A 19,814-nucleotide genomic window follows, 5' to 3' on the forward strand; every position below is an offset into this window, starting at 1 on the left:
CAGAAACTGAGCAGCTACAATTTCAGCTTTACCTCATGCCCTCCAGCCACAGTCAGATAATAGTGGAACAGGGCTCTGCAGCAAAATTTCAGAAGAAGATTAGATTAGATTAAATTAATTTCTAGGTTGAACCTCTTCTTGATCACTTTCTATCCATTATTCCTTGTCTGGCCTTCAGGTGCCTTGGAAAAGAGCTTCACCCCCTCCTCTCTGTGGCAGCCCCTCAAATATTGGAATACTGCTATCATGTCTCCCCTGGTCCTTCTCTTCACTAGACTAGCCATGCCCAGTTCCTGCAACCATTCTTCATATGTTTTAGTCTCCAGTCCCATCATCATCCTGGTTGCTCTTCTCTGAACTTTTTTCTAGAGTCTCAACATCTTTTTATAGTGTGGTGACCAAAACAGGATGCAGTATTCTAGGTGTGGTCTTACAAAGGCTTTATAGAGTGATATTAGTACCTCCCTTAATCTTAATTGTATCCCTCTGTTAATGCAATTTAGGATTGCATTGGCTTTTTTGGCTGCCACTGCACACTGTTGCCTCATATTTAATTGGTTGTCTACTAAGACTCCAAGATCCATCTTTATGCCTGGTTTCACCCAGTCTATATGTGTATTTTTGGTTTTTCTTGCCTAGGTGTAAGACTTTACTTTTCTCTACGGTCAATTTCATTTTGTTTGATAAGACCCAGTGTTCAGAATAGAATAGAATATATCTTTATTACGGTCATAGACCAGCAATAGACATCACTTTTTACAATATATTAAAAAAAACAGTACTGACATTAATAGTGGATAATAACATCTCTGTTAAGAAAATACATGTACTCTTCGCTTCTCAGCCTTTTGGCTAAAATCAAGTGTAAAGGACCCAGTGTTCAAGTCTGTCAAGATCCATCTGGATCTTGAGCCTGTCTTCTAGGGTGTTAGCTATTCCTGCCAGCTTAGTATCATCGGCAAATTTGGTAAGTTCCCCTTTTATTCCCTCATCTAAGTAGGCCTCAGATATTAGGGCAGATTTGTATGGGGCTGTTCTGACCTAGGCTTCCCAAGAGCATGAAGCAAACTCCTTGTCCTGACAAAAAACCATTTTATTAATTTACTGTAAATTCTGTTCATTCACATCCAGCAAAGTCTTTCAAGGGAGGATTTACAGTCACAGACCTTATCTGGATTGGAGAGCTGCCAGGCCAATATCTGCAAAAGTTGGCAAGGAGTCTCGGAGAGTCACAAACCAATTAAGTGAACTAATTGTCTCCTGCAAACTCCATTCCCCTTTCGCTCCTCTTTTGTTTCCTCTGGGAGTGGGCATTCATCATCCACCTGTGGCCTTACTCCCAAGTCGACCCCTGTTCTTTAGCTGTTCCCTTCGTCTGGCAACTCTGTGCATGCGCACACTGGGAACAGGCTCCAGTTGTTCGTCCGCCTCACGGATGTCTGACTCCAAAGGCAGCTGATAACTGGCATACGGCCCTTGCCCCATCTTTGCCTCTGACACAGGGGCCTCATCAGAGCCTTCCCCAGACTTCACAACTGCCCCATGTTCCTTCCCAACCTCCTCACTGTCCGAATCTGCTGCCAACCCTGCTGGCTGCTGGGGGCCCACAACAGGGGGTCCTGTAGCTTTCAGAGACATAGGTAAAACATTCAGAATGGCCCCTTCAGCACAGAGAGGTGTGTCTACAAACAAGCAAAAGTTATTACCCTGCTGCTCATCAAGCCTTAGTTTTTCATAATCCTCACCGATTTTACCAAATAACAAAGTAAATAATCTGTATGAGCGTGTTTCAAAATCACATTACACAGAGAGGTGCTCAATTGCATTCCTGGTTGAGGCACAGGATATGTATGTGTTACTTGTGCGCTGCTTTCAATGCCTAAATGAAAAGTGACAATTGTGCTTCATGCTCGCTAAAAGTCCCAGCAGCAGATGCTGAACACAAAAAGGAACGGCTAAATTATCTAAGATGTGGGGGGGAGGGTGCAGCCAAAACTACTGTTTCACTAGAGCACGGTGAGGTTGTCCAGTATGCTGCTATTTAGTGACCCCGAACAATCACTCATTTCCCAGCACGGAGCTAATTCATTTGCAAGATTGAAAAAAAGACCAGGGGGGGAGAAGGGGGAGGGAGAGAGAAAAGAAAGGAGGCATTTCTGCACATGCCCATAATATTCTTCACCACTGGGGGCAGCTTTACATAAGAACTGCATTTACCAAAACCAAAGCAACAGTCAGAGAAGCTTTCAGAGTGACAGGATGCAGAAGTGAACAGTGCTTGTTCATTGTACCGGGTCATCCTGGCTTCCCTGCTTCAACGCAGCAGCTTCCTCAGCCGGATTGAGGGTGCAAGGCTCTGAGAGCTGCTGCCCAGTGGAATACAGATGGGTGAATCCAGACAGCCGGGCGTCACTTGGAGGAACCTCTCAAGCTTTGCACGGGGTGGTTTTTAAAGAAGCCGAGTCTACCATGTAAAGCTTCCAGACCACATCACCCATGAAGACCCCGTCGGCTAGGAAGAGCTTGACTTTCTGCTGCAAATGCTGGATTGGGATTTATTTGCTCCTGGGATCTTCTGCATGCCTGGCAAAGGATAATGATCCAAAATCGGTCCATTTCCCAGGAGGTCCCATTTTGCTTCCTGGGTCTCCGCAACCCTTGACTCACCAAAGAACAGCTGGCAGGGGCTGTCATGTTTGTGGCCCCTAGGAAAAAGCAAAAGCGCTAAGGACGACCTTTGAAAAGACAAAGGATGGGTATGTTTCCATTTTATTCCTTTCTAGTAAGCCTACAGCAGTCCCTGCAATGCTTCTGTATTAATCACTCCGTAGATTGGCCTCTGTGCAAGCTACGACTGGAGATAACATTTCAGTGTGTGATTCGGTTTGGCCAGTCTGCCTGGCTTACGCCGGTCCTTTCCTTCTCTTTTATTAGATTTGTTGCCTTAAAATAGGATAGGGATGGGTGGGTTATGGGGGGGAGGGCGTAAAATAAAACTGCTTGCAAAGTACTTCTTCTGCAGGGGGGTTGTTCCTTTTTATTGTAGTAGCATTTCTGAGCATGACTGACAAATATTTGGACTGTTTTTTTTGGGGGGATAACTTTTCTAAGTTATTTCTATTTCCAGGTTTCCATGTATTCAGGCTACTGAGCGGATCAGCAGTAGCCCTGGTAATAGCTCCCACTGTGTTACTGACAATGCTTTCGTCTGCTGAGCGAGGATGCCCTAAGGGCTGTAGGTGTGAAGGCAAAATGGTATATTGTGAGTCCCAGAAATTGCAAGAGATACCCTCCAGTATATCAGCTGGTTGTTTAGGTTTGTCCTTGCGATATAACAGCCTTCAGAAACTAAAATACAACCAATTCAAAGGTCTTAATCAACTCACCTGGCTCTACTTAGACCACAATCATATCGGCAGCATCGATGAAAATGCTTTCAATGGAATACGCAGACTGAAAGAGTTGATTCTGAGTTCCAACAGAATTGCCTTTTTTCTTAACAACACCTTCAGACCGGTAACAAACCTCCGAAATTTGGATCTCTCCTATAATCAGCTGCATTCCCTGGGAGCAGAACAATTCAGAGGCTTAAGGAAGCTGCTGAGTTTACACCTGAGGTCCAATTCCTTGAGAACGATCCCCGTCCGGATTTTCCAGGACTGTAGGAACCTGGAACTCTTAGATCTGGGTTACAACAGGATCCGAAGCCTTGCAAGGAATGTCTTTGCTGGCATGATCAGACTGAAAGAGCTGCACCTGGAGCACAATCAATTTTCTAAGCTTAACTTGGCACTTTTTCCAAGGCTGGTCAGCCTACAGAACCTTTATTTACAGTGGAATAAAATCAGTGTTATAGGACAAACCATGTCTTGGACTTGGAGCTCGTTACAAAGGCTTGATTTATCGGGAAATGAAATAGAAGCTTTCAGTGGACCGAGCGTTTTCCAGTGTGTGCCCAATTTGCAACGCCTCAACCTGGATTCCAACAAGCTTACATTTATTGGCCAAGAGATTTTGGATTCCTGGATATCTCTGAACGACATCAGCCTCGCTGGGAATATATGGGAATGCAGCAGAAACATTTGTTCCCTGGTAAACTGGCTTAAAAGTTTCAAAGGGCTGAGGGAAAATACAATTATTTGCGCCAGCCCCAAAGAGCTGCAAGGGGTGAATGTTATAGATGCCGTGAAAAATTATAGCATCTGTGGCAAAAGTACTACAGAGAGGTTTGACATGCCACAGGCTCCCCCCAAGCCCACCTTTAAACCAAAGGTCATTCGGCCTAAGCATGACAGCCAGCCCCCCCTGCCTCCCACCACAGAAATCCCCGAGGCCAGCGCAGGGCCCGAGAACAGCACCGAGCAGATCTCCTTCCATAAAATTATTGCTGGGAGCGTGGCCCTCTTCTTGTCCGTGCTTGTGATTCTGCTGGTCATCTACGTGTCCTGGAAGCGCTACCCTGCCAGCATGAAGCAACTGCAGCAACGCTCGCTAATGCGACGGCACAGGAAAAAGAAACGACAGTCGCTGAAGCAGATGACTCCAACGACCCAGGAATTTTATGTTGATTATAAGCCCACCAACAGTGAGACCAGCGAGATGTTGCTGAATGGGACGGGACCTTGTACGTACAGCAAGGGAGGCTCCAGAGAATGCGAGGTAAGAACCACTCTTGTATTTTCAAATACTGTTTGGGTTGAACTTCTTTCACTTTTCAGCTACATACCTGTCATATCAGGTGTCCTCCAGTCAGTGCAGGCCAGTCTTCCCTTTATGCCTTAAAAAAAAAAGCTTTCCTCCTTTCACAAGGAACCATATGAAGTCTGAGTTCAGGTTTACCCAGCCTCTATTGTGCAGCCACTTTACTTTTTTTATCTGTTTGATTATTTTACCCACAGACAGAAAACTTTTCTTGCACATCCAAAACAGCTGCAGTGCTGGGTTTTTCCCATTCAAACATGGAAGGGTCTCTTCCCTAGGCAACATGTTTGCATGCAAAGAAGGAATGGGGAAGAACGGTGCAGAAGTAAACAGAATGCTGAAATTCACCACATGTTTCAAGGGCAATCTAAAATGCCAGGTGTGTTGTTAGCGTCATATACATTCCAGGACTTGCTTAGGCTTAGGATGGTGCAGGCAGAACCCTGGGAGAATGCTTGATTTCTATCTAGTGCATCTAAAGCATCTAAAAGCCTGGTGTTAAAGCAGCCTCCAGAGCTATCCAGGGTGGAGGAAAGCAAGGGGGGCTAAGTGAAGGGGTGGGTGGGAATCACACCTTCATAAGGAATCAAAGAAGGGGTGGAACAGGGTAAGATTCACTGTGCAGCTCTTATCACAGTACAGTTTGCAGAACTGATAACTTCTAATTGAAAACTATCTGTGTGGTTTTAAATCAAAAATGCTAGCTAGTGTGTCTCTCCTTTCAGAAAATAGTCAAAAGGCATTCATTAAACAAGGGCTCCAAAAATTCCTAAACTGATGCATTTAGAGGAGCTGAAAATGTACAGTTGCAAAGGCTAGAGCCACTTCCGGCATAGACTTGCTCAGTAGCTCATTAGATATTCTGCTTTCATCTGTGTCAAAGACATTAAGGTGATTGACGATGGAGTCCTTAAACCCGTCATTTTTCTTCCTTCAAAAAATGCAACATTGTCTTCAGTGGTTTCAATTATGCCATGTGCCGTTTTGGGCATTTTAGAAAGCTGAATGGGGCTACATTTTAAATACAGCACAGCAACAGGGAGAAGCTAGCAGGGAAACTGGGACGTTTGCCAATCTAAGGGAAAACACATCCGAAGGATTCTCTTTAGGAAAAGTCAATGGATCGATAGGCAAATCATGGGAGGAAAGGATAAATCAGTGCTGAATTGCGTTTTATAGACATGTTTTATTTATCTTTTAATGTATTGGTGATGGGAATCATGATGGGCACTGATAATTCAGGGCATCCACCTCAAATTGTTCTGAGAATTTTAAAATGGGCCCTGATGTCTCCTCTTGGTATTTACTTACAAATTACTGCCAATGAGTCCCTTGCAGAGATAGTTTTATTTGTTTATAATAGGTGGTGAAGAACTTTGCTACCTCTATTGCATAACTTGATTTAGCTTTGTACGCTGCCCATTTCTGACCACTTGGGAGAGAGAGGGGGGTGGGTTCTATAAAGCAGATGTACTGCAGCAATCTAGAAAAAAAGCATCCATATTCTCTCTCCATCCCTGATTTTCGGGGGGGGGGGGGAATAAATAAAATCACCCCAAAATGTTCCAGCAATGTGAGCACGTCTATCTTAATGTGACTTTCAGGTAATAAAATGGTTTTTTTTTAAATGAGAAAGAAGTGGAAAGGAAGCAAATCTGCTTCATAATATGAAACATACATTTGTTGAAAGCTGAGAATCAAATAATTCAGCCAAATTGACCAAATATGCATAGATTACTTTATACAATACATGTGATTTTCTAATACTTTATAGCCTTTCTGAAATAGATACTACATGACCATAAAGATGTATACCGTGTGCCATCAAAGAACTAACATGTAACTAAATGTATATATATACACCTTGGCTTGCTGAAAAAATCTTGAACACTAAAGATATCTATATACCCTGTATATGGTTATTGGTTATACCACTAGTTGTTTATATTCAAAATGTAAAATAATAATAATAATATTATCAAGAATGATGCACTAAAAATATTCGTCTAGCTTCTGACTCTTAATTTTAATTAATTGCATACTTCAGCATGCTTGGCAGAGACCATTTTGATATGAAAACATGGCAATATTTTTTCCAAGTCTTCAAGTTTTCCATTATGCTGAAAAGCAAATGCGGGGAGGGAATTTGAATATAGTATATTTTTGAAGGAAACGCCTTCAAAATAGGCCTGTAGTCTCCTATGCAGAAAACTCAAGAGTAGAATAATGTGCTATTTGAGAAGTTGTCGGAGGTGGGAGGGATTTTTTAAAAGAAAACTGATGAGAATATTGATGTTTGACAAATGTCAAAGAGTGGCATATTAATGTTAATGGCTCCTCATCCTAACAAGGCAGAATTAATATGGGAAAAATAATATCCGGGCATATAGAAAGTCAATTAACTGTATTTTCACTGGAAGGACCTCTTGTGTTTAGATATGCAGATGAGTGTATTATTATGGCTACAGTTTTCTGCTGGCTGATTGTGCAGCTTGCACCAAACTGTGCCAATAACCTCGATCTACAGAATTCTTAAAACAAGCAACATTTAATACAATTGGATCCAGGTGCTGAAAACTGAAAATAATGTTTTAATTCATTATTTTGTATAAAAAGGCAAAAGGTAGCCAATGGTTTTCCATACTGTGTCTTACCAAGATGAACACAGGTCCCTTTCACATAGCTTTCATGGTGGGCAGCAGAAGGGATTCTGGCAGGTAACAGCTTGACACAGGGAGAGGGAGAACTGCAGCTCCAATCCTCTTATGTCGAGCTAAGTAATACCTGGGAATCTTGAACTGTTTTGCACAATATCACCAGCGGTGGGTTTTACATTTTGGTACCACTGGTTCGCCCCATGTGCGCACCTTCTGTGCATACTCCTGGCCTTCCATGCATGCGCTTTGTTTGCACGTGTGCCTTCTGCGCATGCACCTGGCCTCAAAAACATCCCTAAATAGGGCAGGGGGGCAGGCCTACTGGCTATTTCCACTACCGGTTCAGGTGAACCAGTCTGAACCGGCTGAATACCACCTCTGAACATCAACCTATGTTTATTAAAATGGAATTAACGTTCTCCTGCCTCATTAATGGGGATGATGGACACACAGCTCTGCTATATCTTGGGGGATACAAACATTACTCCAAAGCCATTATTTCCTCATGGGAAAAACTGGCCCAGTAAAAGATTGCAAAATTACAAATACGGCAGCAAAGGTAAATGCATTTTTCTTGACATGCTAATGCAGTGATTTCTGCACATCTATGTATATTTATGAGGAAACACCTACACAAGGTATGTTATTATATATATTGTTAATGGGAGGAGAAAAGATTAAGATACAGCAATTTCCCAACCTTGTTGATTTTAATACTAGTAGAGTTCAACTCCCAGAATTCCCCAGCCAGGTTTTCTGGCTGAGGAATTCTGGGATTGAAGTCCACACATTTTAAAGTCACCAAGGTTGAGAAACACTAAAATAATTTTCATAACAAACTCTAGCTACTACATTCATTAAGATGAAGCAAATAAATGGAAAGTTTTTTAAGGAGAATAGAACTAATAAGATCAGAAGAAAAAGGAAATTATAACCAGATATAAATCTATTTCAAAGTCTTCAAGGTATATCAATTCCCAGGTAAAGACAAAACTTACACACAATTCATTATCAATCTAAAATTAATGCAGACCTGCCATTCATCCATCACCTTTGAAAATTAAAGGGTAATTGATTAGAGCCAATACTACTTGGACTAACAAAGTCTATTATGGGCTATACCGAGGGGTATTCCTCATCCAACTTACTGTATAAATTCAAAAATCCTTCATGAAGATAATTGGCCATTGCCCCAATCATTTATTTTCTCCTTTGTAATATAATAAAGCTAAAATGGGTAGGGAAATCACTTCCAAGTGGGCAAATCTACATAAATTGGAGTAAATAGTATTAGCAAGGAGAATTCATGGAAACACATCATATATGTTTGCCAAGAAGAAGAGAACTGGGAATGTGCTTGAGGAAAGACTATGAAAGCAGAGATATGGCATGAAAGACAGAAGTAGGAGACAGGACGCAAAGACCAAGTACTTAATAGAAAGCAAGAACATCATATTTTTAAAAATTACCTGTGTTAATACACATAAACATGGAATGCAACCTTAATCACATACAGTAGTTGCAGTTCCCATGTTGACTTTTTTATCCCCTCCCCTCTTCCCATATCCTTGACTTATCTATTTTAAACTAGAGCAGCTCGTAACTAATTCAAGGACAACATAATATAGAAAGTAAGGAAGATGGCCTTGGCAGAAATATGGAAGAATCATTCTTGTTTAGGTAAAAAGGGCTTATTTTTTTAAGTCCTGACAAACAAGTTAAAATTCAGAAGTGACATAGACAGACGTTTCTTTCACTAGGGTATAAGAAGGAGGAGGAGACATGGTACAATTAGATTTTCAAGATTCTGTTATTAATCTCAAGAAAAGTAGTTATAACCTTCCTGTGGAGTTGGTTTCTAGTCCAATGTACTGTGTCTGATTCTTAATTAGTAAGGACAAATATTTGAACAATTGATTAGCCAAACCTCCCAACTCTCTCAACACAAGTAAAATGTCAAGGAAGGTAGGTTCCAAAATATACCAAGAATATGATTTACAAACAGAGGAATCACAAAATATGGTTTTAAAAAAACCCAAGAAAGCAATTGTGATGATGCAACTGACACTATGTCCATTTTACCACCACCACCCCTTCAGCAATGGGAACTGAGGAAAAGGAGAGCAATTAAGTGCTGAACTTTGAAATGCCAAAGTTAGTCATTCCCCTTTTCCAACTTCTGATGCACCCTTTTTCTCACACACATTCTCTCTATCTCTCATCAGCAGGAAAGAGGGGCTAAGTCATACAAAGGATCTAAATTGCTTGGAGAGACCTCTTGAGCTAGGACAAAACACATACGTTGCATGGATTCAGGTTGCCCATCTTTTACTCCAAGAACCAAAACATCCTTCTTATTTGTAAATTAGGAAATCGATGGAGTCTCAATTGACTTCATGGAATGGTATAGAAATGCCTTCTTTTTCATGTGATTCTACATAGTTCTATTTTTAAGAGGAAGAATTGGCTCAAGTCTTATTCAACTAGAAGTCAAAGTTACTCCAGTGCTACTACATGTGAAATATGAACAAAGCTTCAGTCTTAAATGCCTCAGGATGTAAACTAGCTAGAAATCCCATTCCTTTAACTCTTTCATGAGCTCCCAACTTGTCTTTCAGCCCCTCAGCATTTTGTTCCTACTTGGAAAGGTGTTCATTGCCTCCCCATCCCCACCCCAATAGATTGGATCTGCAACCCCACAAGTGGTCTGCTCATGGAGGAGAAAATCTGATCTTGGAGATCCTGTGTCCAATTCTATAAAAAATTATCTTAGAATCTTGAACTCTCCAATATTATAATTTAACATTGAAGTAAAGGTTCCCCTCGCACAGATGGGCTAGTCATTCCTGACTCTAGGGGGGCGGTACTCATCTCTGTTTCAAAGCCAAAGAGCCACAGCTGTCCGAAGATGTCTCCATGGTCATGTGGCCCGCATGACTAAACTAAATTGCCTTCCCATCAAAGGTGGTTCCTATTTTTCTACTTGCATTTTTACATGCTTTCGAATTGCTAGGTTGGCAGAAGCTGGGACAAGTAACGGGAGCTTACTCTGTTACGTGGTGCTAGGGATTCGAACCGCTGAACTGCCGACCTTTCTGATCGATCTCAGCATCTTAGCCACTCAGCCATTGCATCCCTTAATTTAACATTACTAGTGAATTAATAAAAGGAAGGATTGGGAGGGACGTTATTGCCAGATTGTGACAGATTTTCAATTCGCAAATTGCAAATTGCCCCAGGCCAGGAAACAGAAATGAAAAATGAACAACGTTGCTCTTTCATTCCCTGTCCTGCTGAAACTAGATTGCCACAACATCTGCAAGCTGTTGTATGCCAATAGTAGAAGTCACTAGGATTTTAACAACTACCAAATCATTGAAAGATTGACTTAACTCATGGAGCACCAAAAGCACACATGTTTTTCTATTGCATACATATTCCTAAATGTCTTCCTTGAAGACATCAATTCAGTTTTCAGTGAAAAGGAAATGCTCCCTGGAAATTATTTCCACTTCTATACAAGTTTAGAGAGCCAGTGGATGACGTAATTAAAGAACCCATGTTAGAAACTGAGAGGAAATGAGTTCTAGTCCCATTTTATGCATGGTCAATTGAGTGACCTTGGCCAGTCACTTTCTCTCAGCCCTAAGAAGGAAGCAATGGCAAAACCACTTGGCAAAATATTGCCAATAAAACTGTGTGGATTAATCCATGCAATCTCCAGGCATCAACATTGATCCAATGGAAGAGAAGAAAAAGTTTAGAAAGTGTGAACTAAGTAGTACACGCTATACTGTAAATTAAAATAATTTCAGATATACCCCAGTACACAGCAGTCATATGAGTGAAACTATCAATGTGAGCATTGCTATTCCCAATTAGTTATTACAGACAGTTTTAATGAATTATTTTCACTTAGTAAACTAAACTAAAAACGAAAGGCAAATGTATATTCATAGAGACTCCAAAATGAGTGCTGGGGATAATTACTTTATACTAACCCTAATATAATTCACTAGTGATCTTTATGATAGGTACACATATTTAGATAAATATTCTAACAACCAAATTTTCACAGAAAAGTAGTGACATCCAGTGGCAATATTAAATAAAGCAGATGACACTGATAGCTCCTTATACTTTGGTTGCTGCTTTGCTCTCCTTCAGAAATTATAAATTTGAGTCATCTCATTTTCCTCCACCCCCTGCTTCAATCACACTAAAAGCACATGCTCTCCTGCATTAGAGATGTAAACTAAACTAGGGCACCAAAGAGGTAAAATCTTACTTAAAAACTGTAGACACAGAAGTGGTATTAACCTGTTTTTATTGGAGGCTTGATATTTTACAGAAACTGAAAATTACAACCCTCATTTGTTCAGATTTGTTTATCTTGTCTTCATATTTTTATAAATAACTTAAAATGATGAGAGTTGGGCTGAGAGAGAGGGACTGGCCCAGGGTCACCCAACCAGCTTCATGCCCATTGCTTAAGGAAGGACTAGAACTCACCATCTCCCAAGTTCTAGCCAGGTGCCTCCCAAGTTCTAGCCAGGTGCCTTAACCTTAGCTTATAATATATGAAGACTTGACATGCACTCCTATAAACAGATGGGAAAACTGGTGCATCTGAAAAAAACTTACCAATGTATAAAAAATGTAGTGCACATATACACATTAGGCCAAGATTTATTTACTGCTTTAACATGCCTTTACTTTTATATTGGACCAACAAAATAATAATCAGAAAAAGCATAGCATAGCATAGAATGACATAGCATTCAGAAACAAAATCAGAAATCAAAAAGCTGGACTCTTGTCAGCCAAATGTATGATATCTGAAATTCTCATATTTGTCTTTCAGATATAGTAAACATACACTAAACATTCTCCTTTTTTTCTGCAGTCATGGATCACTCAATATACCATAGGTACATTATAACTATAGACCAGTGAGCTTAACATGTGTAGTAGAGACTTCATTTCCTTAGTGTCCTGCAAAAAAATCAGGTGGAACAATGGCTGATGACCTCTTTCTATCGGTCCACCATAGAAAGTGTCCTCACATACTACATTACAGTATGGTATGCTGGTTTAACAGCTTGGACAGGAAGGTACTACAGAGAGTGATCAATTCAGCACTAGAAGCCATTGGTTGCCCTTTGACACCACTGGATGACATCCTCAGGTCTCGCTGCTTTAGCAGAGTAAGGAAGATACTCAGAGATGATTCACACCCTGGTCAGTGTCTCTTTGCACTTCTACCATCAGGCAGAAGACATCAAAGTATAGCCCGATGAACAAACAGGTTTAAAGATAGTATCTATCCTTGGGCTGTGAGACTTTTAAATACAACCACAATCACTCCATGCACATGCTATTTTTTTTCTTTTTCTTTCTTTTTTTTATTTGTTATGATTTTGCACCAGTGAGGTTAAAACCAATTTCGTTGTATTTAAGTACAATGACAATAAAGATTATACTTATACTTATACTTAGTGAAGTTAATAGAATTACTCCAGAAAAAAAGATTAACAAACATTTAAAAGCACACAACCTGATGGACCCAAAACAGCATGGCTTTACTGAGGGCAGATCAGGTCAAATTAATCTGATTGACTTTTTAAACTATATCACAATTTTTTGGGACAAAGGTTATGTTGTGGACAAAGCCTATCTTGATTTTAGCAAGCCATCTGATACAATTCCACATAATATACTCCTAAAAAAAGTTGTACTATACAGCCTAGGACTTAACCATTGGGCGTTTCAACATAGGCTCAGGGATAGGTCCCAGTGTGTGATTACTGATGGGGCACCATCTGAACACAAACTACTCACAAGCAGGGTATGATAAGGCTCAGTCCTAAGTCCTATTCTATTCCGTATGTTTGTAAGTGATATTACAGAAGGATTGCTTGGTGAGAGTTGTCTTTTTGTGGATGACACAAAGGTGTGTAATCAAGTCTGGACCGGTCTGATCTGGTTTGAACCGGTCTGAACCGGTCTGATCTGGTTTGAACCGGTCTGAACAGGTCTGAACCGGTCTGGGCCGGTTTGAAGCGGTCTGGGCCGGTCTGAAGCGGTCTGAACCGGTCTGATCCGGTCTGAACCGGTTAGAACCGGTTTGAACCGGTCTGATCCAGTTTGAACTGGTCTGATCTGGTCTGAACCGGTTTGAACCGGTCTGATCCGGTCTGAACCGGTCTGAACTGGTTTGAACCGGTCTGATCTGGTTTGAACCGGTTTGAAGCGGTCTGGGCCGGTTTGATCCGGTCTGAACCGGTTTGAACCGGTCTGGACCGGTTTGAACCGGTCTGGACCAGTCTGAACCGGTCTGATCCGGTTTGATCCGGTCTGAACCGGTTTGAACTGGTTTGAACCGGTCTGAACCAGTTAGAACCGGTCTGAACCGGTTTGAACTGGTCTGAACCGGTTTGAACCGGTTTGAACCGGTCTGATCCGATCTGAACCGGTTTGAACCGGTCTGATCCGGCTTGAACCGGTCTGATCCGGTCTGAACTGGTTTGAACCGGTCTGAACCGATTTGAACCGGTCTGAACCGGTTTGAACCGGTCATAACCGGTTTGAACCGGTCATAGCCGGTTTGAACCGGTTTGAACTGGTTGGGGCCGGTTTGATCCGGTCTGAACCGGTTTGAACCAGTTTGAACCGGTTTCAGCCGGTTTGATCCGGTCTGAACCGGTTTGAACCGGTCTAGGCCGGTTTGAACCGGTCTGGGCCGGTCTGAACCGGTCTGATCCGGTTTCAAGCGGTTTGAACCAGTATGAACCGGTTTGAACCGGTCTGATCCGTTTTGATCCAGTTTGAATCGGTCTGGACCGGTTTGAACCGGTCTGGACCAGTCTGGACCGGTCTGATCTCGTTTGATCCAGTCTGAACCGGTTTGAACCGGTCTGAACCGGTTTGAACCGGTCTGAACCAGTTTGAACCGGTCTGATCCGGTCTGAACTGGTTTGAACCGGTCTGAACCGGTTTGAACCGGTTTGAACTGGTCTGGGCCGGTTTGATCCGGTCTGATCCGGTCTGAACCGGTTTGAACCGGTCTGAACCGGTCTGATCCGGTCTGATCCGGTCTGAACCGGTTTGAACCGGTCTGATCCGGTCTGAACCGGTTTGAACCGGTCTGATCCAGTCTGAACCGGTTTGAACCGGTGTGAACCGGTTTGAACTGGTCTGGGCCGGTTTGAACAGGTCTGAACCGGTTTCAACTGGTCTGATCCGGTCTGAACCGGTTTGAACCGGTCTGAACCGGTCTGATCCGGTCTGAACCGGTTTGAACCGGTCTGATCCGGTCTGAACCGGTTTGAACCGGTCTGATCCGGTCTGAACCGGTTGGAACCGGTGTGAACCGGTTTGAACTGGTCTGGGCCGGTTTGAACAGGTCTGAACCGGTTTCAACTGGTCTGATCCGATCTGAACCGGTTTGAACCGGTCTGATCTGGTCTGAACCGGTTTGAACTGGTTTGAACCGGTCTGAACCAGTTTGAACCGGTCATAGCCGGTTTGAACCGGTTTGAACTGGTCTGGGCCGGATTGATCCGGCCTGAACCGGTTTGAACCGGTCTCGGCCGGTTTGATCCGGTCTGAACCGGTTTGAACCGGTCTGATCCGGTTTCAAGCGGTTTGAACCAGTCTGAACCGGTATGAACCGGTCTGATCCGGTTTGAACCGGTTTGAAGCGGTCTGGGCTGGTTTGATCCGGTCTCAACCGGTTTGATCCAGTTTGAACCGGTCTGATCCGGTCTGAACCGGTTTGAACTTGTCTGATCCGGTGTGAACCGGTTTGAACCGGTCTGGTCCGGTTTGAACCGGTCTGAACCGGTTTGAACTGGTCTGGGCCGGTTTGAACAGGTCTGAACCGGTATGAACCGGTCTGATCCGGTTTGAACCGGTTTGAAGCGGTCTGGGCCGGTTTGATCCGGTCTGAACCGGTTTGAACCGGTCTGACCGGTTTGAACCGGTCATAACCGGTTTGAACCGGTCATAACCGGTTTGAACCGGTCATAGCCGGTTTGAACCGGTTTGAACTGGTCTGGGCCGGATTGATCCGGCCTGAACCGGTTTGAACCGGTCTCGGCCGGTTTGATCCGGTCTGAACCGGTTTGAACCGGTCTGATCCGGTTTCAAGCGGTTTGAACCAGTCTGAACCGGTATGAACCGGTCTGATCCGGTTTGAACCGGTTTGAAGCGGTCTGGGCTGGTTTGATCCGGTCTCAACCGGTTTGATCCAGTTTGAACCGGTCTGATCCGGTCTGAACCGGTTTGAACTTGTCTGATCCGGTGTGAACCGGTTTGAACCGGTCTGGTCCGGTTTGAACCGGTCTGAACCGGTTTGAACTGGTCTGGGCCGGTTTGAACAGGTCTGAACCGGTTTGAACTGGTCTGATCTGGTCTGAACTGGTTTGAACAGGTCTGAACCGGTTTGAACCGGTCTGTGCCGGTTTGAACCGGTTTGAACCGGTCTGATCCGGTTTGAACCGGTCTGAACCGGTTTGAACCGGTCTGAACCGGTTTGAACCGGTCTGATCCGGTCTGAACCGGTCTGATCTGGTCTGAACCGGTTTGAACTGGTTTGAACCGGTCTGAACCGGTCTGATCCGGTCTGAACCGGTTTGAACCGGTCTGATGCGGTCTGAACCGGTTTGAACCGGATGGAACCGGTTTGAACCGGATTGAACTGGTCTGGGCTGGTTTGAACAGGTCTGATCCGGTTTGAACCGGTCTGATCCGGTCTGAACTGGTTTGAAGCGGTCTGATCCGGTTTGAACTGGTTTGAACCGGTCTGATCCGGTCTGAACCAGTTTGAACCGGTCTGAACTGGTTTGAACTGGTGTGATCTGGTCTGAACCGGTTTGAACTGGTTTGAACCGGTCTGATCTGGTTTGAACCGGTTTGAACCGGTTTGAACCGGTTTGAACCGGTGTGGGCCGGTTTGATCCGGTCTGAACCGGTTTGAACCAGTCTGGGCCGGTCTGAACTGGTCTGATCCGGTTTGAACCGGTCTGAACCGGTCTGAACCGGTCTGATACGGTTTGAACCGGTTTGAACCGGTTTGAACCAGTCTGGGCCGGTGTGATCCGGTCTGAACCGGTTTGAACCGGTCTGATCCGGTCTGAACCGGTTTGAACTGGTCTGAACCGGTTTGATCCGGTCTGAACCGGTTTGAACCGGTTTGAACCGGTCTCGGCCGGTTTGAACTGGTCTGGGCCGGTTTGAACAGGTCTGAACCGGTTTGAACTGGTCTGATCTGGTCTGAACTGGTTTGAACCGGTCTGATCCGGTTTGAACTGGTTTGAACCGGTCTGAACCGGTTTGAACCGGTCTGATCTGGTCTGAACCGGTTTGAACTAGTTTGAACCGGTCTGAACCGGTCTGATCCGGTCTGAACCGGTTTGAACCGGTCTGATGCGGTCTGAACCGGTTTGAACCGGATGGAACCGGTTTGAACCGGATTGAACTGGTCTGGGCTGGTTTGAACAGGTCTGATCCGGTTTGAACCGGTCTGATCCGGTCTGAACTGGTTTGAAGCGGTCTGATCCGGTTTGAACCGGTTTGAACCGGTCTGATCCGGTCTGAACCAGTTTGAACCGGTCTGAACTGGTTTGAACTGGTGTGATCTGGTCTGAACCGGTTTGAACTGGTTTGAACCGGTCTGATCTGGTTTGAACCGGTTTGAACCGGTTTGAACCGGTTTGAACCGGTGTGGGCCGGTTTGATCCGGTCTGAACCGGTTTGAACCAGTCTGGGCCGGTCTGAACTGGTCTGATCCGGTTTGAACCGGTCTGAACCGGTCTGAACCGGTCTGATACGGTTTGAACCGGTTTGAACCGGTTTGAACCAGTCTGGGCCGGTGTGATCCGGTCTGAACCGGTTTGAACCGGTTTGAACCGGTCTGGACCAGTCTGGACCGGTCTGATCCAGTTTGAACCGGTCTGATCCGGTTTGAACCGGTCTGAACCACACAATGACCTACGGTATTAAGAATTTTTGTCAATTGTTTACCTCTTTCTCATATGTGCATACAGTCTCTCCACCCAACTACATGTCACCACTTCTAGCTTCTAAAGTTCTTTACACCGCAGGTCCTCTATTCTATCATTTGAGAACCTCTTCAAGTCATAGAGAAGGATCCCTCGAGGTCAGGATTAGGTTTTTTTTTTTCAGGATTTAACTCTTCCTTTAATGAATAAACAAAGCTTTATTTAGCTACGTACAAATATGTCATTCAAACAGAGTGGAAAATAGATTTGTAAAGCAAGTAACATAGGAAATATTCTTTGAATATATTAATTTTAATAAATGTGATGTAAATGTTCTCGTTCTTTCTGATGTTATTCTAATGTAGCAACAACAAATCATCTACTATTGTGAGGATGTATGGCACTGAGTCTCAGCTAGTATGTTTCCCCTACTCACCTGATGATTTGCAACAAAATCTAGTTTTCTGTGTTCTCCAATAAAGAAAGTATAATTTACTGTACCTTGGCTATATCCCAGTTCGTTAAATCAAGGTGGTTAAGGTTATTTTTGCTATATCTAAAAAAAAAGTAAACTTTTTCTAAATGATTCTAGCTCTAGATGTGTGTGAATTTCAAATCCCAGAACTGGAATTGCTGGCTATTGGGATTGCTGGCTGGGGGATTTTGGGAGTTGAAATGCATACATTTTAACATTGCTAAAGTGGAGAATCTCTGCTGTAAATGGAGATCTGTTGCCAAAGTTAAGAATGTACTCAGACATTTTTCGTTTTGTTTTGCTGTTCATGTTTTACTCATTTATTTGAATTGTCTTTTTTATTAATCAATTATGTTTAAGTTTCCTCTCAGTGTTTTGGGAGAGTACTTTTATTGTACATTGTAATTAAGATTCTGTGAATTTTCATATGACTTGTGAACCTGATTAGCTCAAGGACGAATGGTTCAAAAAGGAAGAATTCCTTCCTCCTTGAGACTTTTCTTTTGATGTAAACATTACAGGTGTTTAGGTTGTGACTTCCAAAGATGAAGCAAACTAATCAACAATGTTCTGTGGCCTACCAGACGCTTCACACAGAGAGTTTTGCAACCTACAGACTTGGCTTTAAAATAAATAATATATAAAATTTGCCAACTCTCTCTTGTCAATGGGGTAGATCTGGCTGGCTGGCTGGCTGTATTAAATTTGTTGGATAGAGATGATCATGATATGTTTAAAGAATAAATTGACTAGTGTTCTTAATAATGCACTAAAATGAACATTTGAGAAGAGATAAAGTGACTTCTGTTCTCAACTCGTCAATTGCTAGACATACAGCCTTGATCTATATGTGCATAACAGAGCTTACTTAGTAACTGTGAGCCCAGATTGATCCTTATAATTAAAACAATCTTACAAAGGACAAGTTCATTTGATGTCCTCAGTTTTCTCTAAATATGCACCCTCACTCTTAAAAGTACAGTAGACATTTTGGGCAGGTCTTTTTATAATGTTCTTACTGAATGGGCAGATTCAACTTCGGCAAGGCAATACCTAATGTATCCTAGTGTTATGCCATATTGGACTTTGTAGGTCATCACCAGCACTATAGTGATAGCAATAGCACTTAAGATTTACAGTATATACCATCTCATAGAGCTTTACAGTACTCTCTGGGTGGTTTACAATGTCAGCATATTGCCCCCAATCATCACCAACCTTGGAAGGATGGAAGGCTGAATCAACCTTGAGCTGGTCAGCACTGAACTCCTGGCTAGGATCAGAGTTAGCCTGTAATACTAACTATTACATCACTGCCGCTCCTATGAATTGAGTCTAGAAGTCCTCTGGTAACCAATGCAGTAGTGATGTTATAAGATTGTCCCTCAACACTTTTGGGCCTACTACAGTTTGTAGGCTATGTCAAAAGCTGCCCCATGTAAAGCATAGAGTTTTTTTTTTAAATTTGCATAGTTTTAAAATTGTAACTGCTTTTCCATATATCTTTTTATGATCTGTAAGCCACCTAGAGTTGCCTTATTGAGGAGATGTGCAGCTTATAAATTTAATAAAATTAAAAAAAAATAATGCAATTCAACCAAATGGTGATTAAAGCATGAGTCAAGGGATTATCTAATTTCACAATGAGAACAGGAAGCAAAAAATGTTTTTATAGAAATGATTATATGCATTTTTACATTAATCTTTCAGTTAATGTTGCTTTATTTATTAATCTCTAGTCTAAGGAAGTTTACTCAAACACGAAATGAGACATAGCAGTCATTGGAGGTGGGCAGGATACAGGTCTTATTAATAGATGCGAATGAATAAGTAACTCTTGAGGGGGAGGTTTATTTTCCCCAAGGAGGAGAATATAAATTGATAAATGATTCATATTTTCACCTCTTAGAATGAATGAAATGGATATTACCAGGCCTATCAATAGAGTTTTAAAAATAAATGTGACACATTTGACAG

At 42.7% G+C, this 19,814-nt stretch overlaps 1 protein-coding gene across 1 annotated transcript in view; it reads left to right on the forward strand.

The window, feature by feature from the left end:
- Positions 1-2,249: 2,249 nt before the first annotated feature.
- LRRTM3 (leucine rich repeat transmembrane neuronal 3) overlaps positions 2,250-19,814 on the forward strand; it is a 116,814-nt gene continuing 99,249 nt past the window's right edge. The window contains 2 exon segments of the mRNA XM_081956210.1: positions 2,250-2,756; positions 3,128-4,659. Of these exon segments, the coding sequence (XP_081812336.1) occupies positions 2,753-2,756; positions 3,128-4,659 (1,536 nt within the window). The 5' untranslated portion in view covers positions 2,250-2,752.

The sequence above is a fragment of the Natrix helvetica genome, assembly GCF_964273705.1.
Source record: "Natrix helvetica genome assembly, chromosome: 5".
Taxonomy (NCBI): Eukaryota; Metazoa; Chordata; class Lepidosauria; order Squamata; family Natricidae; genus Natrix; species Natrix helvetica.